The following is a 25,734-nucleotide window of genomic DNA, read 5'->3' on the forward strand; positions in this document are numbered from 1 at the left end:
TGTTGATGAGTAGGAAAAAAAACCCCTTCTCATTTAAATGCATGGAACTCTGACACATCAAAACAACAATGTGAAGAATGTTCAAGGAAATGTAGACTTTCAATGTCCACTGTAATTAGAGCAGTGGATAAATTGTGCTTAATTGAGATGATGCATCATTTAATCTACATTTTTTTCATTTTATTTGTACTGTCAACAATTTTAGATTATATTAATGTAACCTCCACTCCCCCCCCCCCCCCCCCAATTCATAGGGGTCACCTTTGGGTGCTGCAGGACTGAGAAAAAAGAACTGTGGACCTGGATCAAAATTCATCCGGTGGGGCATAGCTTCTGCTATAAGCCCAAAGGGGATTTATGCAGTTCAGAATAATATCCCACATCCAGAAGATTATGTTCCAAAAAAACCAAAAATACTTTTACTGAGAATCAAAGAGTTAGTAAGTTAGTTGAACAATACAAAAAAAAAAAATAGAAAAAAAAACACAGTTTACAGTGTCCTTCAGCACAAAAATTACCAGTTCTTTTGCCAGCTGCCAATTGTCAAAGACTTCTCAATCTTCCTCCCCCCCCCCCACCCCAGTCAGTACAGTAAAAATAGAGCCTTTTTTGGCCCTTTCACCTTCAGAACCACACACAAACTGGAATCTCCTCTTCTGTTCCAGCAATCAGAAATACCTGGCTAAAACTGCAAAATCCTGGATGAGAATCCTATGTGAAATGACTGGGATAGAAACCCTCCACAATATTATTCACAATACATTCAGGCCGATACAGTAAAATGCGGCCACGGTTACCCTGCTTCTAACCCGCTTTCTACTCACAATTTGGCCGCGTTAGTCCTACCTGCGATTCACTATCCCTTTTAACCCATCCTTACCGCCTCTTTAAATCTACGGGTAACCCTTTCCGCCCGCGGCATGTATATGAGATGTAAACGATCGGATTAGCTATTCCCTCCCATAGAGTAATGCGCACCCCAATTATCGCTTTTTAAACCTGCAGTTTTGCCGCGCGTTTAACCTGCTAATTTACCGCCTACCCCTACCCCTGTGTTAGTGTGGAGCATCAGGCAAGCCGAGACGAAATTTCACAGGCCACGGAGCAGCTCCAGCCAGCCCCGCTTCACTGCCTGACCCCCTAACTCCCCGGGACAAGACCGAAGTGAATCGGGCAAACTATCCGCCAGTCCCCGCTCACCTGCCCTGGCCTCGTCCATCTCCCACGCTGACAGCTCCGGAGCAGCCCCAGTCCTCTCTTTCCCTCCTCCCGGGGTCAGCCTGTGGCGAGAGCAGCTTCAGCAGCCCGGGGCGGATCGGGCGCTCCCCATGGCTCCCTATTCTCTAAAATGTAATGAGTGCACGCCGTGACCTCGGACGTCACACGCCGTGACCTGAGCGTCATTTTGGCAGTCAACGGCCCGAGAGCGGGAGATCGCTTCCGGGACCCCAACTGAACCACCAGGTACTTTAAAAAAGTTTTTTGGGGGGTCGGGAGGGTGGGGGAAGCTAAAGCATGTGTTTTAAAGGGTTGGGGTGGGTTTAGGGTTTGTTTTTGTGTGCCATTTTTCCTGTCCTCCTCACAAAATAAGAGAACCCCACAAATAATTTCGTGGGGTTTTCCTATCGGTTTCGGGGAGCCCCCAATTTCTGACGAGTTTGAAAATATCGTACGATATTTTCAATCATCAGAAAAACGATTCACATCCCTAGCGTTTTATGCCTCGGGCCTTCCCACAATGTCCAACATTACACCAGTTGTACTCAAATGACCCCTAAAGGCCACCGCGTCCGCCTGGAGAAGATGGAGCACTTGTTTGGCTCTAAGCGCTCGTCTCCATCGATTCCAGTAAAAACACACCAAGTCGGAAGATTTCTTCGTCTTCCACCCCATCTCCATCGACGTCTCAACAGCATCGAGACACCGGTGACCGTCCGTCACCGGCATCATCCCATTTGAAGTCTTCAGTGTTCTTGTCCTTGGCGCCGGAGAAAGACCGGGCCGAGCATTGCGAGAAGCATTGTCACTGGCACCGATGCGAATCTTCATCTGGTGCCAGCACCAGCAAGACAGCGGCATCGATCTCAGCCGAGCCACCTTTTAAAAGTCCCGGGGAGAGGAACCCCCATCCTCCTCTGGATCTGGGACACCGAGGTGTTACCCACCTACTATGGTGCCGGGTGCCAAGACTCCACAAATTCCTGTGGACCCTCTGGCAACACTTACCCAGCCTCCAACCCCGGATGCTGCGTTACCCACGCCAGCCTTCCGGAGAAATTGGACCGGATGGTCCAAGAGATAGTACTTCAGGCCCTTCGGGGCTTCCAATCACCACCGGCGCCGGTCCCCATACTGATGCCCATTCTGGTACCTATTATTTTAGCTCTGTTCCTCGAGCGCTTGGACACTCTGATTGGTGCACTTCCATTGGTGCCCATCCCTTCGGGACCATCGGCGCATTCCCAGCCATTGATTCCTCCTCCGGCATAGATCCCAATTCCTGTGTCTTCGGACAATGAAGATGCGGACTGTGCCTCCTCTCCTCTCCGGGAACCACCGATGCCAGCGCCGATTCATGGACCATGGGGCTTAGCTGTCCCTTGACATCCATCAAAAACACTGATGCCATCGGTGCCACCGTCCTTGGTGCCACCACCACCGATCTTGATGCCTCGTCATTTTCCATTGGTGCCACCATCTCATCCAACTCGACTTGGACTTTTGCCTTCATCTGAAGGGCCACGGGGTGAAGGAGACCCACCATATGACCCTTGAGGGGACGATTCCTCTGACTCACAAGCTTCTGAAGACCTTTTGTCAGAGCCTTCATTCCTGGAAGAGCGATGCTGTTCCCCTCCGGAGGACATCTCCTTCACTAGTTTTATCAAGGAGATGTCCATGTTGCGACCGTCGGTCTGCGACGGCTTCACCCCGCCTACCTCACTCTTTTTGCGGTTCTTCCCGCTCACCTCGGACTACTGGCTGCCGCAGCATCTGTCTGCCGACCTTTCCAGCGTCCCCGAACCGGCTTTGCTGCTGCATCCCACCATGCTCCTCAAAGGTACCATAGGGCACGCACGCCACCCTCATCTTTATTTCCATGTTGGTGCAAATCTCAGGGGCGTTCCCCTGAGATTAAGTCATGTTGCTCGGATAATTAAGCCTACTACTTTTGCTAGCTAATTGAATTAGCAACCCGGAACTCTACGGATGGGATTCACTCTCCATACCGAAGCTACTCTGCCACTCCAGCGTTATCTGGAACTCTTATTGCTAATGGGGTACCCGCTCCTCGGGGGCCTCTTCTGCTTCTTTCAGGTGCTATCAGGAAACCGGTACTCACTCCTCGAGGGCCCATGTTCCCTGAGTCGCTGCCTGCATCTATAATCCTTTCTACTTGAAAGACTTCACTAACAGTTTCCATCTGTGAGTACAACTACCATCTATTCCACAGTACTGCTTCCCTGGAACCAGGTACTCGCTCCTCGAGTACCTGCCCTCTGTTCCAGTGCCAGACCTCTCGTCTAGTGGAATCACTGTGTGAGTACAATACCACTGAGTCTCTCTACTCTAAGGGATCAGGGCCTGCTCTCCCTGTCTCAGAGCTTCTCCTATTCTACCTGGGACTCTGTATGTTTCTCACTGTGTACTCATAACTCTCAGTCTCTTTCCACTACAGCACAGCCAAGCAGAGGATTCGCTGTTCCAGTGTCCTGTGGGTTACTCGCCCAGCCGGGCTCAACATCTACTACTCACTACTGACACCTCTGGTGGTTTCCAAAACTTTTAAATAAAGATTCAAATCTGTGTTTGTGTGTCCAGAGTCTAGTCTGACACCGTGGTCCCTCAAGTTACTGCCCCCCGTGGGCTTAGTCAGCTGCCACAGTGTCCAAGGATCCACCCAAACATCAATAACCATAACAGTCCGAAACAATTCCTTTTAAATTACAGATGGAGGAGGATGCCAGACATAAAATGCTGGAGGTGCTTCAATTCGTGGATGCCCCTAAAGAGGTGATGGCAATTCCGGTCCACGAAGTTCTCCTTGACCTCTTACACAGAATCTGGGAGCACCCTGGCACTGTGCCTCCAGTTAAGAGAAAAATTGATGCCACATACCTGGTTCAGGAAGCCCCAGGTTTTCAAAAGTCTGAACTACCCCACCAATTCTTAGTGGTGGAATCTGCCCAGAAGAAGTCTAAGAGATCTCGGCCTCATTCTTCTGCCCCACCTGGCAAGGAACAGAAGTCATTGGATGCTTTAGGCCGAAGTGTTTTCCAGGGATCCATGCTGATGGCCCGTATAGCAGCTTACCAGCTGTACATTTATTATTTATTTAACAACTTTTCTATACCGGTATTCATGTGAACATCATATCGGTTTACATCAAACAAAAGTTAGAAAATACATCGAACAGGTGGGAAGAAACTGGGGCAGGGAAGGGAAATAACTGGAGGAGTAATGCAGAAAGAGCTTAACGGTTAACAGAGAATGCAAAACAATGAGGTCAATAAAATTCAAGGTAGATTAAATAGTTAAATGGTTAACTGATAATGTGTTACAATGAGGTAGACGAAGCAAGGCTGAGTAATCAAATCCAATTCGAAACAGTGGAGGGGAGAGATAATGGCAGGAAGGGTCCTATTCTGGGAATGCCTTGTTGAATAGCCATGTCTTTAATTTTTTTGTTTGAAATTTTGGGGACAGGGCTCAAGACGGAGGTTTGGAGGTAGTTTGTTCCAACAGGTGGGGCCCGCAATAGATATGGCTCTATCTCTTGTTGAGGAGAGGTGTTCTTTTTTGAGGGAGGTTATTTGGAGCATACCCATGCGGTTGCCTTACATGACACAATACACCAGAAATCTCTGGAAACAAGTCCAAGACTTCTCAGAAACCCTACCTGAGAAATTCCAAGAAGGATTATCCTCCATCCTCCAAAAGGGATTTGAAGCTGGAAAACATGAAGTCAGGGCAGCATATTATGTCTTCGACACTACTTTCAGGGTATCGGCAACCGGCATTAGCGCCAAGCACTGGGCTTGGCTCAAAGCTTCTGACTTATGCCAGGAAGTTCAGGATAGGTTAGCAGACCTTCCCTGCACAGGGGAAATTTATTTGGAGACAAAATTCAAGAGACAGTGGCGTAACTCAAAGACCACCATGAAACCTTGTGCCAAATGTCCACTGTCCCCTCGGATTTCTCGTCCACAGCCAAAAGAGGATTCAGACAAGATACCAGAAAGCTGACCTATAAGCCATGTAGGTACTACCCTCCTCCATCACGTGCTGTTTATGCAGATGATATACAGTTCCTTGTACCAATTGATGGTGCCTATAGACCAATCCTTAAAAACTGTAACTTTGCCTTAAGAATAATTCTAAGATAAAGCCATGCGCTTTTGTTAGGGACCTCGGTATAACCATAGAGACAGAATTAGGATTAAAAAAGCATATTGCACTAAAAATAAGAGAGGGCTATTATAAACTTCTCACTCTCAGAAAGCTTAAACCCCTTCTGGATCCAAAGGAGTTTAGAACTGTACTACAATCTTTGATACTATCAAACATAGACTATTGTAATGCACTACTGACTGGCCTTCCTCACAGCACCATAAGGCCTTTGCAAGTTTTATAAAAAGTGTGATCATATCACTCCCATACTCACTTCTTTACACTGGTTGCCCATAACCTTTCGGGTGCAATATCAGGTAGCATGCATCCTCCATAAGATAATACATGGAAACAACACAGAATGGCTAAACTATTCCATACACCTACATGTACCACAAAGAGACCTTCGATCTAGTAACAAGGGTCTCCTCTCAATCCCAATGATTAAATCAGCAAAACTCAGTGAGGTCCATGAGAGAGCAATTTCCGTTTCAGGTCCCAAGCTCTGGAACACATTACCAATTCATTTACAAACAGACATCAAGAAATTGAAAACCGATTTAAAGACATGGCTATTCACATGTGTGTACACGGAGTCATGATAATTTACCGCAAGTCTCACATTTTAAATTTCTCTACTTATAATTCCTTATATACTATTTTAATGACATTTTATTTATTTATTTATTTAAAACTTTTTATATACTTACATTCGTAAACATATCACATCGGTTTACAAATAACAGGGGAATAAATATATTGAAACTGAGAGGGAAATATAAAGTTACATGTAACAAGGGTATAAAAACTTGGAAGAGTTGAAGAAAATGGTCAAGTGACCTAGGCAAGAGGAGTTAAATAGAACAATAACTATAATATTTTGATTTCATAATATTATATCATTTTAATATCATAATAATATAATATATTATAATATCATTATAATATCATTTTAATATCATAATATTATAATATCATAAAATTTTAGTTTATTTTATTGAATTTGTGTTTTAAGTAACGATTTAATAATGTTTTAGTGTTGTCTTAGATTTATTTTAAGCTACCTATCATTTGGCGGTTATTTAGTTGTTATTATTTGTATTTTATTATATTATTGTATTTCCATTTTATTATTTGTACACAGTTGTGATGGTTTTCTTACTGATGTGATGGTATAAAAAACCCAAATAAGCCATAAACCATAGACCGACCAAACCCTCTCACAGAGGCCAAACTCGTCAGCACAGACCCCCCCCCCCCCCCCCCCCAAAGCTCAACCAGCCCCCCAGACTAGTCCTGCATTGGGTTTTTGACTCCCATTTGGAGAGCAGCAGTCAACCCTCCCTCCCAACCATTTTCCCGTGGGAGGCTGCCTATGCCACTTTGCCACCAAATGGCACTCAATCACCACCAACCAATGGGTCCTTTCTTTAGTAGCCCATAGTTACCATCTGAATTTCCTTATGATACCCTCAGACTCTCCACCACATCCAACGTGGAGTCTAACTGACCACACTCCATTCCTCGAACCAGAGCTCTCTAACCCGCAGTCCAAAGTCGTTGAACCAGTTCCTTGAATGCAGCAAGGAAGAGAGTTCTACTCTTGATATTTTCTGATTCCAAAAAAATCTGGTGGCATACATCCCATCTTGGACCTCCGTGCCCTAAACAACCATCTTTGCAAGGAGAAATTCAGAATGGTTACCTTGGGCTCTATGCTCCCTCTCCTAGAGAAGGGAGATTGGCTCTGCTCTCTAGATCTCCAGGAGGCTTATGCCCATATAGAAAAATCCCCTCCTCAATGAAAATACTTCAGATTCATAGTAGGTCACAGACACTTCCAATACAGAGTGCTGCCGTTTGGCCTGGCATCAGCACCCCGAGTATTCATGAAATGTGTGGCAGTCGTGGCAGCTTACTTGAGACAGCGCAGTATACATGTCTATCCATATTTAGATGACTGGCTACTCAGAAGTCCATCCAGAGAAAGAGTACTTCAATCCCTCCATCTTACCATACAACTGCTACAGTCGGGATTTCTCATAAATTACCCCAAATCTCATCTGACTCCATCACGCACCCTCTCGTTCATCGAAGCAGATCTGAATACATTCAAGCCAGAGCATTCCTCCCAAGGGACCAAGCACGCACTCTGTCAGCCTTGGCCAAAGCAGTACAGACTCATCAGACAACTTCAGCTCGTCAACTACTAACCTTGCAGGGACACATGGCATCTACAGTTCATGTTACCCCAATGGCTCAACTAGCCATGAGAGTAACACAGTGGTCTTTAAAGTCCCAGTGGTCTCAATCAAACCAAGATCTGCCACAGATTGTCCACGTAACCAGCCAGCCTCGCCACTCATTGGCTTGGTGAATACAGGAGCCCAATCTCCAAATGGGACTGCCATTCCAACCACCAGATCCTCAGATTACGTTGACTATGGATGCCTCCAACCTAGGTTGGGGAGCCCATGTCAACGAATTACAAACCAGGGAACCTGGACCAGAGCGGAAGCGAACCACCAGATAAACTTTCTGGAGCTCCCGGCTATACAGTATGCCCTATTCGCATTTCAGGATTGCCTATCCAACAAGATAATCCTAATTCAAACAGACAACCAGGTAGCAATGTGGTATCTCAACAAGCAAGGGGGCACAGGCTCTTACCTGCTATGCCAAGAGATTGCGCAGATCTGGGACTGGGCTCTCTCACATTCCATGCTTCTGAGAGCAAGCTACCTGGTAGGCATAAACAATGTGATGGCAGACCATCTCAGCAGGACCTTTTATCCCCACGAATGGGCCCTAGATCCCACTGTAGGAAACAAAACTTTCCACCAGTGAGGTCGCCTGCACATCAACCTCTTTGCGTCATTTCACAACCACAAAGTAGACCGCTTCTACTCTCTACACCGCAGCTGCAAGACATCACCGATGGATGCCTTCTCCCACGTAAGATACGCGTATACCCCCCGAAAACCTGCCTGAAGTTCCCACTGCGCGTGCCGAGCCTATTTTGAGGAGGCTTGGCGGCGCACGTAAGTCCTGGGGCTTTCCTGGGGGTGGGGACGTGTCGCGGTGGCACGTCATTTGGGGGCGGGGCTGCGGGCATGGTTCCAGCCCGGGGGTGTTTAGGGGGCGTGGCTGAGGCCTCCAAAACGGCTCGCGGGCCTGGGACTCGTGCACCAGCGGCCGGCCCAGCGCGCACAAGTTACGCCTGCCTCAGGCAGGCGTAACTTGTCCAACAATGGTAAGGGGGGTTTAGGTAGGGCTGGGGGGGTGGGTTAGGGAGGGGAAGGTGCGGGGGGGTGGAAGGAAAGTTCCCTCCGAGGGAACGGTAGGGCTGGGGGGGTGGGTTAGGGAGGGGAAAATCCCGCGTACTCTTGTTTGCGCCTGGTGCGCGAACAAAAGTACGCGTGTGCGCAAATTTGTAAAATCTACCACTTTTTGTGTTGTGATCTCACTATGTTTACTTTTATTTAGGAAAAAGGTAAAGTCCTAACATGTAAGATCTGAATATATAAAGTATTAATGCCAATTAAAACACACAAGGAGCACTGGTAATTTTCTTTTGGACTGAAAAAAGCTTAACTGATTGGGGAAAAGGATTGATATCTAGATCCAGCGAACTTCACAATGCATTTACAAGAGAATCTAAGCAAAAAAGAAGCTCTGAAAGCTAATACTTTTTCGATGCATTAAAAGGAATAATTTTCTATGATCTTGTGTAGATTTAATGACATCTGGATAAATCTAAATTCTCTTCCTATATAACAATGCCTGTGCTTTACAGAAATACATTTTCAGGATCATATTCAAATCCTGTTCAAATACAAAAGTAGTTAACAGAGTTCTCTTTTCCTCGCTCTCTTATTTATTTATTTATTGTTTTTTACATACCGTCATTTAGACCATCCTTCATAAAGGTTTACAAGCTTCATATAAAACGGTAACATTCAAATCATATAACATTTAAATTAGAAGACATATTAAATCTAAAAGTACAAGTGTTATACATACTATAGAGTATCAATCTAAAATGCTTAATTAAAATACAAAATCAATATTTATCAATCTAAGAATTTGTATAAAATAAACAAGTAAAATAATCATAAATAGATGTAGTGCTTAATAAAAGTTGTCTGTTTGAGCTGTTTTCATTCATTATCCTTATAGGCAATACCGAATTCCCAGGTCTTTATATCCATTTTAAAAGTTTTAATGTCTAATTGTAGCCTTAGTTCTGTCGGGAGAGTATTCTACAGCTTGGGTCCGGCTAAAGAGATGGTTCATTCCCTTACTTGAGTCAAATGGGCAGAATTTATGGATGGGATAATCAGAACTTTCCAATAACGCTGAAATATCCAAACCACCTGATTGAATATGGGGTCCCGGGGGAGAGGAGTTGGGGAGCAGTTGGCTTCCAAGTCTCCTTATACCAGGTATAAAGAAACCTTTATTCAAAGGAGGACAATTCCCATCTGAAATACCCAAAACCTCAAGAAAATATTTCTTCAGTAAGTCCCTCAAAGGTACCCTGAACGTTTGGGAAGTTTAGAAACCAGCGATTAAGAGATCTGGAATAAGTCTCTAATTGTTCGTTTCTCATGAACTAAATTCATCATGAATCAGACTCATTGAATCTCTTGGATTTACTTCCCCATGGCGTCCATCTTCCCCTCTCATTCTTCAGATACCTCAGACTGGCTTTGCAAAGCTCAGAAATGGTATTGACTGAAAGACCAATATCAGGTGCATAGTTAGAAATTACCACATACCACTCTAACCAATACTGACAACATATGATCTTATGTTACCTCCGGAGATTTGGCTTAAAGAGTAAGAGGCTTGCTCAAAAACTGAATGGTCATCTGATTAATATTCAAAATGGCCCTTGTTGATAATTGACCATTTCCAGCTGGCAGTTCGCCCACTTCCCCAGCCTAATCAGACTCTTCCCGTGATGTCTCCATCCAGATTCCAGCCCCTCCTACCCGAGCAGCATCTTCCTGTGCCATTTCCAGCACCAGAGACTCGGGTGCTGAAGGCTGCCTTGGAGGCTGACGTTCAGGGGGTGGGGTTTCAGTTCACAGAAAGCAGTGAGCCTTGCTGCCTCTCCCTAACTCTCCTGGATGCTGCTGTTCTTGGAGACACATGGAGTCATCTTTATGAGTTTGAATCTTAGACCATACCAATCACTTTCTGACCACCTCTTCTCCAATGACACGCCTTCTGCTGGAAGTTTCCACATTTTAACCCATAGTAAGGCTTAGACAGCCTTAAATTGAATATCTTTCATTTGCTTATTGTAGGTGTTTTGGTGTGACTATGTATGGCTGTACATGTGGATGATTTCGGGCTTTCTTTTTCCTTTCTACTTTGCTGTTGTAATACTGAAAAAAAAAAATTGAAGTTACTGCTCATTGTTGTTATGATGCTACAGTGGATTTTCTCTTTCTGCTCTTTATGTTATGACTTATCGCCACTGTATTTTCCATTGACTTAATCAAAATGAAGTTTTAAAAAAAATGAAATAGTGCCAGTTAATGTGAATAAATTCATAATGGATGTGGCTCAGCTGTATCCTGATTTCAGGAAAGAGGTTGATATTCAAAGGCTTTGTCCAGTTAACTTTAGGTACTCCTGGACAAAAACTGAGATTGGAAAATTTCCCCTGTTCTTTGGCTAAATTTTGTCTGCATTTTTGTCATATTTAACTAGATTAAAAAAAGCTGGTGATGGAGGTATTCCAGAGGCATGGTTAGATTTTAACCAGTGAGTGCTAATATTCAGCACTAAAGTGAGCCAGATAACTTTATCTGGCTCACTTTAACCATTGTATATTCATTCGTGTTCATTCTCCAGTTTTTTCTGTCCTTAATTTCCTGGCTACTCTAGCCCCCAAGTTTAATATCCTTGTTATTTGTATCTGCGCCTCGGCCTTCTTGTTATATGGTTTTGTTAAGTTAACCCCTAAGTTTGATGTAAACCGGCCTGATATGAAGCTTGTCATGAAGTTCGGTATAGAAAAAAAATGTTAAATAAATAAAATAAATAAATGTTTATTCAGTGGCAGAATTATCTGGATAAGTACTATTGCATATCCGGGTAAAGCTACTTGGGTAACTTTCCCATTCACTGGCCCACTGAATATTTACCTCTAAGAGTCCAAATTTAAGAACATAAAATGTTGCTATACTGAGTTAGATCAAGGGTCCATCATTCTCTTTCCAACAGTGGCCAATTCAGGATGCAAGTACCTGACAAATACTCAAACAGTAAATAAATCCCATGCTACTAATGCCAGTAATAAGTAGTGGTTATTCCCTAGGTCAATTTGATTAATTACAGATTATGGACTTCTCCTCCAGGAACTTGTCCAAACTTTTTATATAACCCAGCTACGCTAACTTCCTCAATCATATCCTCTGACAATGAATTCCAGAGCTTAATTGTGCATTGAGTGAAAAAGAATTTTTTCTGATTTTTAAAAAATGTGCTGCTTGCTAACTCCCTAAAGTGTGGCTATTTACCTACTATATGCTTGTTCAATAGTCTATGGCAAATATGGCATCTCACATTTTAGCAGATGGAAATAGAATTGTTTGCTGGTAATAGGCAGAGATTTTAAAATAGTCTATATATGGATTAACTAATCTTTATTGACTACGTGCATGAATATTTGTATTACATTTTCCATTAAAATATTAAAACATGGAGAAATGCATGCATTCTAGTAAGTGAATTAACTGTTTGTTTTCTTTTGCAGGTTATGGACAAGTATGGGGAGTTCTATGGTAGGGATAGAATCAGTGAATTACTGGGAATGGACAAGGCTGCTCTGGATTTCAGTGATGCCAGAGACAAGAAGAAGCCAAAGAAAGATAGTTCTCTATCAGCTGTGTAAGTATTGTGTGTTACATTTCCATATAAAAAATGCAGAAATCAGTTACAGTGTTTAAAGTTTCAAAGTCAAGTTAGTGGAGGCTACCTCTTTTCCTTAAGAATTATAATGCATTATGGGGTAGATTTTCAGACGAGCGCGAACAGCCTACTTTTGTTTGCGCTCCAGGCGCAAACAAAAGTACGCTGGATTTTAGTAGATACGCGCGTAGTCGCGCGTATCTACTAAAATCCTGGATCGGCGCGCGCAAGGCTATCGATTTTGTATAGCCTGCGCGCGCCGAGCCGCGCTGCCTCCCCCCGTTCCCTCCAAGGCCGCTCCGAAATCGGAGCGGCCTTGGAGGGAACTTTCCTTTGCCCTCCCCTCACCTTCCCCTCCCTTCCCCTACCTAACCCACCCGCCCGGCCCTGTCTACACCCCCCCCTTACCTTTGTCGGGGGATTTACGCCTCCCGGAGGGAGACGTAAATCCCCGCGCGCCAGCGGGCCTGCTGCGCGCCGGGCCGCGACCTGGGGGCGGGTACGGAGGGCGCGGCCACGCCCCCGGGCCGTAGCCACGCCCCGTACCCGCCCCCAAAACGCTGCCGACACGCCCCCGGAACGCCGCGACGACCGGGCCCGCCCCCCGACACGCCCCCGACACGCCCCCCTCCGAGAACCCCGGGACTTACGCGAGTCCCGGGGCTCTGCGCGCGCCGGGAGGCCTATGTAAAATAGGCTTCCTGGCGCGCAGGGCCCTGCTCGCCTAAATCCGCCCGGTTTTGGGCGGATTTAGGCGAGCAGGGCTCTGAAAATCTACCCCTATCTGTTCCTGTTCACAGCAAAGATATGTCTTTTCTAAATTTACTTGAGCATTTGTTTTACATCTAAACACGTTTTTGCTGTAACTTGATATTTTTGTCTTTAACATTTTTCAGCATATAACGATTGTGTTTCATACTCAGATAATTACTCTGACACTTGTCTTGTAATTATGTTGATATTTAGGTCTACTCAATATCTTTCTGTTGGAATATTTACAATTATGTCTGGTGATATTGCAGCTAGAAAATGAAATAAAAATCTTGGAAATATTCTCAATAATTGTTCTTTTAGTTTTTCTGTCCCTTTCCACTGTGTTCCTTTTCCCCTTTACTGTTCTTGCCTGACACTCTGTTTTCCCTTTCCCATCAACACAGTTCCCCAGATCCAGTCCAGTAAACTCTTTCATTCTCTTCCTTAACCTATGGTTAAATCCATTCTCATTTTTTTATTATCCCATTATCTGAATAATAAACTGTTTTTCTTCTCACTTCCATCTCAGCTGAATCTTTTTGTTGGGTTATTTTAGTAAAAAAACAAGATAATTGGTTCAGTTTAATTCAAACTAAAGAAGGGGTTTGGTGCAATTCAGATTTTTTGAGGTAGTTGTTATAATGTGTTTCCAATCAAATCTAACTGGCATGACTTGACTTGCAAAGATTCTGAGCTTTTAATGCCCATTATTTTTACTTAACTTGCAAACTGGAACTGTGTTAACTTCTTGGCCTCTTTTTAATTAAGATAAATTATAAAGTCTGAGCCATGAGCTGAGGATAGTCACTTATTGAACTTTTGGCTGAAACTGAGATATGGGGGTGGGGGCTGATGTCTTGCCATCCAACCCTCAACAGTAGCCAAAGCAGAATAATTAAACCTTTTGTTTAAAAATATTAATATTGAGATTGATGAGTAGAAAACACCTTTGGATTCTTATTCAAAAGATTTAGCTAGCTTAGGGCCTCATTTACCAATATCGCATTGGTAACGCATTAAGGGGCGTGTCCCATGCAACGATGCTTTTTTCGTGCAGTGGGGAAACATCGCGTGCGGCGATGATTTCGCGATTTGCGAAAATCGCAACATATCTTCGCGGTGCACGATAAAACCAACCAAAGAATCATCGCGCTGCACGAAAGTGTCCGGACAGCCTATTTCCGCGGAAAGGCAGCATCTAGCCGGTCCGGGGATGCTAGATGATGCGGCGGCAGCCAAACTTCCATCAACTGAAGAGGGAGTCACAAAAGAAGTAAGGTGGGCTGAGTGGAGACGTCGGGCAGCGACGGTCACAACACTATGCTTCAGTGCTTAGGTCCCTAAGAATTCAGAAAATTATACTAAAAATCACCACTGTAATGCTTAATCAAATATCACAGATAATAAAATGGATTATCTTTTGTCCCCAGGTTAGTCAATACCACCCAAAAATGCAGCTGATCTATGAGGGAAGAGACAACACAATTATGTAGACCTGAACCCAGTGACACATGCTTATATTTTAGCATGAAATTAAAGTAGAACTTACTCATATAAGTCCTGATTTACCTGCATAAGTCAGCCAATTTTAAAACTGTGTGTAAATGAAATTAAACTGTTTACCAATTTGTGCATTGGCTCGCTCAGTCCTTCTCCAGGTCATTGGGACCTTCCTGGTTCTTCAGCCTGCACTCCTCTGCTTACCCAGACCTCCCATCCCAGTCAGTATTATACAATAAACACATTTAATATCTCTTGTATCAAATAATTAACACAAATAAAAATATACTATACACAAATAAAAATGCTGCCATCTTCCTCAAAAGCTCACGAGGGGCACTAGTGAGCTTTTGAGGAAGATGGCAGCATAACTCTGAGCTCCTCTGACTTCGGCTATTTCTAGTATCTTTCTGGCTGCCTTTTCAAACAACTGTGTTTGCTTCTCCACATATATTGGAGATGAAAGATGTTTGGCACCAAACCAGAGAAAATTGAAGTGGCTTTCACGATCTCTTCTGGCTTAAAGGGGACCAAACATGATCCACCCATCCCGGAGAAACAGGCACCGGTAAAACCTGCAGGATCACAAGATCTGATCCTTGCGGAACTACATCAACTCAAGGAGATGCTGAAATTAAATATGGAAACCACATGTGCTATAAAATTGGATCTGGCTGCGAGTGTTGCTACCTATCCACCATGCTTCAAGGCCATTGAAAACCAAATGGGATTATGTGAAGATACCATCACTGCCCTTTGAGCAGTAAACTCCAAAATGGTCACTCAACAGCATGATGTGGAAGACCTCTTTAATAGGAATCACTGAAGAAACATACAAATTTTGGGGGTTCCTGAAGGTAAAGAAAATGCCAACATGAACTCTTATTTACAACATCTTATTCCAGTCAGCCTGCACCGTACATTTGATGCACCGCTTGAGACTGAGCATGCCCATTGAGTGCCATCTCAGCCAGTGATCTTAAAAATTTTACGATATCAGCAAGCCCTAAACATCTTGATGGCTACAAAGGCAAAAGCACAAAGAGATGAAAACATTGCTAAAGAAACAAAGTGAGATGACAAAACTTTTTTCAAGTATATCGGAGAAAGGTGGAAGATCAGAGGTGAAATTGTAAGATTAAAAGGTGATGGGGAGCAATGTGTGGGGAGAAACAATGAGAAAGTAGAAATATTAAACAAATACTTCTGTTCAGTGTTCACTGAATAAGATCTTGGTTGGCAAGGGTACAAATGGAAATGGAGAAAATACCACCCCATTCATGGAACCAGGTGTTTGCATGGAACTTGCAAAACTGAGGGTGCACACATGGGGCCAGATGAGGTACACACAAGGATACTAAGGGAGCTCAGAGAGGTTCTGTCAGGTCCATTGAAGGACTCGTTCAACAGATCTTTGGAGATGGGAATGGTTCCATGGGACTGGAGAAGAGGGATTGTGGTTTCACAAAAGTGGTAACATAGAGGAGGCTGGAAGGTACAGGCTAGTAAGCTTTTCTTCAAGCTTGGGAAAATTAATGGAGACATCGCTACCTAAAATCTGATGATTTGCAGAATCCCATGCAGCATGGTTTTACCAGAGGCAGATTATATCAAAGAAATCTGATCAATTTTTTTAATTGGGTGACTAGAGAATTAGATCAAGGACATATGCTGAATGTAATTTACTTGTGTAACCCCATACCCAGGTGCAGATGGCTACCTGATAAGGCCTTAAAATTGTTTGTATTACTCTTTGGGGCTGGAACTTTCCCAGGCTAGCTTGAACACTATCTCTTACTTCCAGTACCTGGATCTTTTGTCAAGTGAGGGGGAAGATAAGTTCCAAGGCTAAGGGTGCCCCACGTGTCTTTGTTCTGATCCCTGGGAGAGGGGTACTTGTTTGTCTCAGTGTGTGCTGGTTGTGCCAAATAAAGTCACTGGAGCCACTTTGTAAGTGTCTAAATAAAAGCTTTACTGTTGAAAAAGGTGTGGAGGATGCCACAGCAATTTAATCCACAGCACCACAAAGTTTTTTATTGATACAATATTTACCTCAATCTGTGCAAGAATATCTGACACCAGAGCCAGGGGAACTTCTACCCTTCAGGGCTTGGAAAAATTAGAATCCCCAAGTGGGCAGGGGATCCTTTGGATGGGCAGATCACCCCTTTCAGCTGGCAAACATACAAAGTTACTGTCTCTGCACAGAGAGATAAACTGTCTCTCTCCCAAAGATTTTGAAAGCACCAGATGGGTCCTCAAGGATATTAGGCTTTGCCTTCTCTCAGATGACTTCGCAGACCTCTTTGTTTCTGATACAGTTTTTTTTATCTCTTCTGTTTTGATCCCTGATGGGAGGGAGTCCCTGAAGCAGGCAATTCTTTGTGCTTCAGTCAGGAAGGAAGGGCAGCCAGAACTTCCTCCTGTATCTTGAAACCAAATCTTTTCCAATAACTAAAGATAACACCAGAGTTCATCCTTGCTGCAGGTCACTGGCAACCCCTTTCTCGTAGTAAGTATGGAGGACAGGTCTTACCTAACCTGCACAGCCCCAGATACAGGGTTCCCCATTCCCTGGGCCCAGGATCTCACAAGGCTCCTACCACTTAAAATATTAAATCCCAAAACATAGACCCAGAGGGAAAATCCAAACTAGTCAGTAAGTGGACTGAAAAGGAAACCCCTCCTGACCCTGGTTCAGACCGCCAAGCAAGGCTTGCCTGGCTTCTCTGCCTGTTCCTCAAAAACCAACAAAAGCTAAGCTCCTAACTACCTCTCAGCCTTGTACAAACCAAAAGAGATTGCCTCCCAAGCTCTAGCCAGAGCACTGCTATATATGCTCACCAGGGGGTGACCATTACAAATCCCTCAAAGGAAGTGGCTGCATTTGAATGGAAGCATCCCCCTTCATTCCATCCTGCACTAAGCTACTTGACAACTGAGAACCCAGGAGTTACTGGTAGCGTGACTGTAGTGTCCACTATACTTGGATTCAGCAAAGGTTTTTATACTGTCTCACATAGAGGTCTCATGAATAAAATGAGCAGCTTTGGGTATGATCCAAAGTGATAGATTGAATTAGAGCACTGCCTCCATTGTATGCAAATATATTTCATGCATATTCATTGTGGATATCCTGAAAACTTGGTCTGTTTGTGGCTCTTGAGGAAAAGAGTTGGCCTATCTAATCTGCCCATCCACACCAACTTTTCAGCTTTACAGTTCCTATCAGTCCATCAGAGATCTTCTGTGTTTATCCTATGTCTTCTTGAATTCAGATACTATCCCTGTCACCATCATCTCTATGGGGAGACTGTTCCATGTATCCACTATTCTCTTTGTAAAGAAATATTTCATTAGATTACATCTAAATCTGCTCCCTTTTACCCTCACACCATGACCACTCATTCTAGCAAGAGGCCTACCTCCTCTACATGAAAACCTTGGAGGTATTTAAAATAACTCTATCATATCTCCTCTATCCTGCCTTTCCTCTACGGTATACATGTGTAGATCTCTAAGACCTTCCTCATATGCTTCAAAACAAAGACCACTGATAATTTAAATAGCCACTCTAAGGACCAACTCCAGCTAATTTATATCCTTTTGTAGATGTAGTCTTCAGAATTTCATCCAGTATTCCAAATGAAGTCTCATAGGGACTTACACAGGAGCAATATCACCTCCATTTTTCTGCTGACCATTCCTCTCTCTATGTGCCCAAGCATCTTTCTGGTTTTTGCCATTACCTTATCCACCTGATTGGCACCTTAAGATCATCAGATACATCACTTCCAAACACTGCACTTCTTTCATGCTTAGAAAAATTTCACTCCCTATACCAGTGGTTCTCAACCCTGTCCTGGGGACCCCCCCCCCCCAGCCAGTCGGGTTTTCAGGATATCCACAATGAATATGCATGAGAGAAAATTTGCATGTTATGGAGGCAGTGTATGCAAATTTTCTCTCATGCATATTCATTGTGGATATCCTGAAAACCCGACTGGCTGGGGGGTCCCTAGGACAGGGTTGAGAACCACTGCCCTATACTGTAACTTTCCCTTGGGTTTTTGCAGCCTAAATGCAAAACTCTGCATTTTTTAGCATTAAATCTTGGTGGCCAGATCCTAGACCATTCCTCAAGCTTTGCCAGATCCCTCCTCATGTTTTCCGTATTTTCCTGGCTGTCTACCCAGTTTCAGATTTTGGTATCATCGGGCAAAAGACAAACCTTTCCCGATAATCCTTCTGCAATAATGCTCAATAAAATGTTGAAAAAAAAAAGTCCAAGAACTGAACCCAGTAACACAATGCTAGTAATGCCCTTCTCCTCAAAGTGAACTCTATTTATCACTACCCTTTGTCACCTCTCACTCAACCAATTTCTAACCCAGTCATTCACTTTAGGGTCCATGCGAAACAATTTCAAATGCCTAAGTGAAATCCAAGTACACTACATCTAGTGTTATGCCTTGATCCAATTCTCTGATCACCCAATCAAAAAAATGTATCACATTTGTCTGACAAGACCTACTTCTGGTACAGCCATACTGCCTAGGATCTTGTAATCTATTGGATTCAGAAACTGTACTACCCTTTGTTTTAACAGCAATTCAATTAATTTACTCACCCACAGAGGTCAGACTAACCGGGCTGAAGTTCCCAGTCTCCTCTTTACTTCCACTTTTGTGAATAGGAACCATATCTGCCTGAATATGGTCCTCCAGAATTACTTCTGACTCTAAAGAAGCATTGAAAAGGTCAGCCAGCAGAGAAGCCAGAACTTCTCTTGGATGTACTACATCTGGCACCATCACTATCTCTACTTTAAATTTAGTTAGCTCTTCTTGAACAAACGTTTCTAAAAATCAACTGAAGTTTATTTTACATCCATACTTTTCTGAAAATTGATTAATATTTACTTTACATCCAGTCCTATTTATGCCCATTGTGTGTGGTCCTGCTCCTGGCCCTTCCACAGTGAATGCTGAACAGAAATATTTGTTAAGCAATTTTGCTTTTTCCCTTATCAGCCTCTGCATATTTCTTCTCTTCACTTTTGAGTCTTCTAATACCAATTTTGCACTTCCTCCTATCATTGACTATCTAAAAAATAGACTTGCCCTCCTGTTTCACTGTATTTGCTCCATTCCATCTTGCATTCCTGATTACTTTCCAAGCTTCAGTTACCTTTTCCAGATATTGGCCTAGATTTATCATTTTGCTATAATTTTCACAAAAAGGTTTTATCACAATTGCAGGCTGCTGAGAGAGAGAGAGAGAGAGAACATCTTTATAAGGGTCTCATATAAGTAAACTTTATAATACTGTAAAAGGGGCAACTAGTAACTTGCAGTGAGGTTTTGATGGTGGGATAGGTTTTGGGGACAGTTTTATATACACAGTTAGAGGTATAAACAGCACAGTAGACATCAGTAAATATTTTATGTGATTTGGAGTGATGAAAGGTACACAAAGATGAGATTTGTACATTGTACTCTCAACCTAGTTTGATAGCAACTAGGTAGAGAGTGCATCAAGCTAGGTCAAGAGTAAGTTGTACAAATCTCATCCTTTTATACCTTTCACCACTACAAATCACATAAAATCTTTACTGATGCTAACTGTGCTGTTCGTACCTCCAACTGTGCATGTAAAACTGCCACCACAAAACCTAGCACCCCACCAAAACCTTACCCTGATTCAGAATGCCCCCTCTTACAGTGGTATAAAATGTTGACTAATATGTGTGCCTCCCTAGAGTCTCTTTCTCTTTCCCTTTCCCCTGCCCTCCTAAAATCCAGAGTTATCACAGGCAAAACATGGGAAAAAAGGTGTATTTCCAGCATTAAATCCCATGAAAGCATACATTATGTTATTGCATCCAACATTAAGCAACCCTCATTTTCATTTACTCCTCCCACTTGACTAAATTTTTCAAATTTGCATATGTATCTCGTGATGCATTATTTATCGCATGCGTTATGGAGTTATAGTGGGAGTTAGGGCCTTAGTGCCCACGATAAGGCCCTAATACAATTTGATAAATGATCCCCATTGTTGCCTGTCATCTTCTTTCTCCAGTCTCTTGTAGTTTTTCAATGCTAACCAGATGGCTTACAATCTAAGGGCCTCATTTTCTAAAGTATCGCAGGCCTGCGATACTTTAGGTAATGAGGGGCGGGGGGCCGTCCTGCGCTAGCCGGCAGCAATCGCACTGCCGCAGTGCGATCGCTGCCGGTTTCGCACCCAATAGCGCCACCATAGAAGGTGTAGCTATTGGGCGCGAACTAGGATGCGAAAAGGGCCTTACCTTTTCGTCGTCCGTGGCGTCTTCGCGGAGTCAGCCCCGGTGATGCCCTGACTCCTCCTCTTCTGGGGCCGACTCCACCCCCATTTTGGTATTGCACGCGATCCGTCTGAAAAATGAGGCCCTAAGTTTGTAACTGAGGCAATGGAGGGTAAAGTGACTTGCCCAAGATCACAAGGAGTGACAGTGGGACTCTAACCCTGGTCTTCTGGTTTGTAGGCCACTGCTCTAACCACTAGGCTACTCCTCCGCCTCTATGAAACAGTTACACAGCAACCCAAAATATGAGAGCTCTGAGGTGGAACAATAGAAATTCACACCTCATATATGATCTTGAGATACTGATAATAAGCCAGAAACAAATCAGCAGTCAGTATTTCATACTCTTTTTCATATTCATGGATATTCAATGGATTCCAAGAATGTAGGCTTAGTTTCTGTAACTAATACCCATGCATAAGCTTACGCGTTGCCTATGTGAACGGTTAACTTTAAGAGTAAACAACTTCAAGTATTGCTATATTTGGCAATCTTCAGCTTCTAAGAATGACATATTTATTAAACCTAACATGCCATAGCTATGTCAATTTCAGGTTTCCTGCCTTTAGCTGTTTCTGCCAACTTTCATGGGCCTAAAGCGCACTCAGATGTTATGAAGGCTGTTAGCATTACCTAACAAATGAATTGAAGCTCGAATTCCTGAAATTCATGACAAGAGGGCTTTGAATTGACAGTCTTTACCTGGGGGTGCTGTGTTCCCTTGAAACAGTCTTGCATGCTCTAGATCTTTTTTGTTGGTCCAATAGGAGGTATCAAAATCTGCGCATAAAATAGGAAATTTGTTAGTAAATTAAGTACAATTTATATTTAATTAAAATAGTGCTAATAAGAGCATTTACAATGAATCCCAACATTGTATTACTCCAGAGGCCCATTGTTTGTGGGTAAGATATAATGTACTCGGGTCATGCAGTCATTAGGGTATGCTCCTTACTCTTTTATGCTGTGTTCCTTACAAGTTTTGTGTCTGCAAATTCTGAGATTAGTTTTCAGTGTCTAGTGGCTTAGTTCTCAAGTATTCCAAGAAATTATTTATAATGTTAATTTTTCTAGCATTTCAGAGCTACTTAGATATTAATACCTCTTCTTTTGTCTAAATTAGGTGATCATTACGTTTCTTTTGTTCTGGTACTTTAAAGCTACTAATAAACCTTTGTGTTCTTTGGCATTTGGTTTAACATCTGCAATTGACAGCTGCATAATAACTTTTCTGCCAACACATTGGTCAGAAGAAATTATAATAAGTCATAAATCTGAAAGGTGTAAACATGATAAGGCTCTTTATACATAATGAATCTCAGCAGGAGAGAAAAAAGTGACAAACAACATCTGGGATTCAGAGGAAAATAGACATTCATTGACGGAAAGGTATGTAGGTCATTATTTTGATGTGAAACACTGCGGAAATCCAGATTCGGTGAAAGATTTATGCTTTCAGATGTTATATGAAGGAAACTTAGGTAGGAGGTTGGAGAAGGAGACTAGAGCTTTGTAAGTTGAATATTGTCAGACTTTTCCACAAGTAATCTTATACTCTGCAAATAAAATTCAGTCTCAGCTCAGTTACATTTCATGCTATTATAGCATGTAATATAGTATTCAAATATTAGTTGGGCATACATGGAAGCTAGTTGGCGATTTTGGATTAGTGACTTTCACTATTGAAAACATGGGAGCAAATCAGACATCAGTTTACTATTTGCTGATACTCTGTTGTCAGGAGTGCTTCAGTCTGGTTATCCCTACATGATTGAACAGGCTGTTATTAAAAAGTTGCTGATGCACTCTTAACATTTTATTAGCTAGAGTGTTGACAGTATGATGATCTTTTAAACTGCATCTCCCATCATGCATCCCTCTGCCAAAGGGGCACTGGGAGTGAGTGAGGGATCAGATGGTGAATTGGACTGACAATTACATTGGTATTTTCAGACAACTTTTAACCATTTTTTAAGTTTAGCGTTTACTGAAAAATGTTATACCATACTGTAATCTTGTATTTGTACATAAGAATTGAATTTTATTATAATTGCAACAATTCAGTAGCTAGCACAAGATTTAATTCTCCACATCAGGGTGCCAGTATCTCAAAATCCATGTATATAGTTTAGTATGTTCAGAAATACTTAAATAGGAGAAACCTATCTCTGAAGTTGGAAAGATATTCCTGATAATAAAGGAGATACATGGCCAGAGTTGGATAGGGAGACTTCAGCACCATCTGTTTATATTTTGCCTGGTTCAGCACGGATTTGCAATATCTTTGCATTCATGAGAGCAATGGTAAAATTCACAATATTTAAAGATCTTCATCTAATAATATACCTATGTTTTTATTAAATCCATTAAAATTCTTTGCGTCTGTGTTTACAAATGAGGATTTTGGGGAGATACCGTTTCAGAGATGGTTTTCAGGCATGATGAGTCAGATGAACTGAGCCAAATCGCTGTGAACCTGGACCTGTATTGGGACCCTTACTGTTCAATATATTTATAAATGATCTGGAAAGAAATACGACGAGTGAGATAATCAGATTTGCAGATGACACAAAATTGTTCAGAGTAGTTAAATCACAAGCAGATTGTGATAAATTGCAGGAAGACCTTGTGAGACTGGAAAATTGGGCATCCAAATGGCAGATGAAATTTAATGTGGATAAGTGCAAGGTGATGCATATAGGGAAAAATAACCCATGCTATAATTACACAATGTTGGGTTCCATATTAGGTGCTACAACCCAAGAAAGAGATCTAGGTGTCATAGTGGACAACACATTGAAATCGTCGGTGCAGTGTGCTGCGGCAGTCAAAAAAGCAAACAGAATGTTGGGAATTATTAGAAAAGGAATGATGAATAAAACGGAAAATGTCATAATGCCTCTGTATCGCTCCATGGTGAGACCGCACCTTGAATACTGTGTACAATTCTGGTCGCCGCATCTCAAAAAAGATATAATTGCGATGGAGAAGGTACAGAGAAGGGCTACCAAAATGATAAGGGGAATGGAACAACTCCCCTATGAGGAAAGACTAAAGAGGTTAGGACTTTTCAGCTTGGAGAAGAGACGACTGAGGGGGGATATGATAGAGGTATTTAAAATCATGAGAGGTCTAGAACGGGTAGATGTGAATCGGTTATTTACTCTTTCGGATAGTAGAAAGACTAGGGGGCACTCCATGAAGTTAGCATGGGGCACATTTAAAACTAATCGGAGAAAGTTGTTTTTTACTCAACGCACAATTAAACTCTGGAATTTGTTGCCAGAGAATGTGGTTCGTGCAGTTAGTATAGCTGTGTTTAAAAAAGGATTGGATAAGTTCTTGGAGGAGAAGTCCATTACCTGCTATTAAGTTCACTTAGAGAATAGCCACTGCCATTAGCAATGGTTACATGGCATAGACTTAGTTTTTGGGTACTTGCCAGGTTCATGTGGCCTGGATTGGCCACTGTTGGAAACAGGATGCTGGGCTTGATGGACCCTTGGTCTGACCCAGTATGGCATTTTCTTATGTTCTTATGTTCTTATGAACTGAGCCAAATCGCTGTGAACCTGGAAGATGTAGTAGGCCAGATTGACAAACTAATGAGTAGCAAATCACCTGGACTGGATGGTATGCATCCCAGGGTTCTGAAGGAACTAAAAAATGAAATTTCAGATCTATTAGTTAAAATTTGTAACCAAACATTAAAATCATCCATTATACCTGAAGACTAGAGGGTGACCAATATAACCCCAATGTTTAAAAAGGGCTCCAGGGGCAATCTGGGAAACTATAGATCAGTAAGCCTGACTTCAGTGCCTGGAAAAATAGTGGAAAATATTCTAAAGATTAAAATCACAGAGCATATGGAAAGACATGGTTTAATGGAACAAAGTCAGCATGGCTTTACCCAAGGCAAGTCTTGCCTCACAAATCTGCTTCATTTTTTTGAAGGGGTTAATAAACATGTGGATAAAGGTGAACCGGTAGATGTAGGGTATTTGGATTTTCAGAAGGTATTTGACAAAGCCCCTCATGAGAGGCTTCTAAGAAAACTAAAAAGTCATGGGATAGGTGGTAATGTCCTTTCATGGATTACAAACTGGCTAAAAAACAGGAAACAGAGAGTAGACTTAAATGGACTATTTTCTCAGTGAAGGGGAGTGAGCAGTGGAGTGCCTCAGGGATCTGTACTGGGACCTGTTCTTTTCAATATATTTATAAATGATCTGGAAAAGAATAAGACAAGTGAGGTAATCAAATTTGCAGATGATACAAAATTATTCAGAGTAGTTAAATCACAAGCAGATTGTGATCAATTGCATGAAGAACTTGTGAGACTGGAAAATTGCTCATCCAAATGGCAGATGAAATTTAATGTGGATAAGTGCAAGGTGATGCATATAGGGAAAAATAACCCATGCTATAGTTACACAATGTTAGGTGCCATATTAGGAGCTACCACCCAAGAAAGAGATCTAGGCATCATAGTAGATAACACATTGAAAGCGCCGGTTCAGTGTGCAGCGGCAGTCAAAAAAAGCAAGCAGAATGTTGGAAATTATTAGAAAGGGAATGGTAAATAAAGCAGAAAATGTCATAATGCCTCTGTATCGCTCCATCGTGAGAAAACACCTGTATACAATTATGGTTGCCGCATCTCAAAAAAGATATAATTGCAATGGAGAAGGAACAGAGAAGGGGGACCAAAATGATAATGTTATAATTAGTGAGGTTTGGGTGGACCCTTGGACACTGTGGCAGCTGACCACGCCCATAGGGAGAAGTCCCGTGAGGGACCACAGGTCAGG

The 25,734-nt window shown here is 42.6% G+C and overlaps 1 protein-coding gene across 1 annotated transcript in view; it reads left to right on the forward strand.

The window, feature by feature from the left end:
* RYR2 (ryanodine receptor 2) overlaps positions 1 to 25,734 on the forward strand; it is a 1,771,220-nt gene that overhangs the window by 1,620,739 nt on the left and 124,747 nt on the right. Inside the window, 1 exon segment of the mRNA XM_029593907.1 lies at positions 12,164 to 12,297. Coding sequence (XP_029449767.1) covers positions 12,164 to 12,297 — 134 coding nt within the window.

This window comes from Rhinatrema bivittatum, chromosome 3 (genome assembly GCF_901001135.1).
Source record: "Rhinatrema bivittatum chromosome 3, aRhiBiv1.1, whole genome shotgun sequence".
Classification (NCBI taxonomy): domain Eukaryota; kingdom Metazoa; phylum Chordata; class Amphibia; order Gymnophiona; family Rhinatrematidae; genus Rhinatrema; species Rhinatrema bivittatum.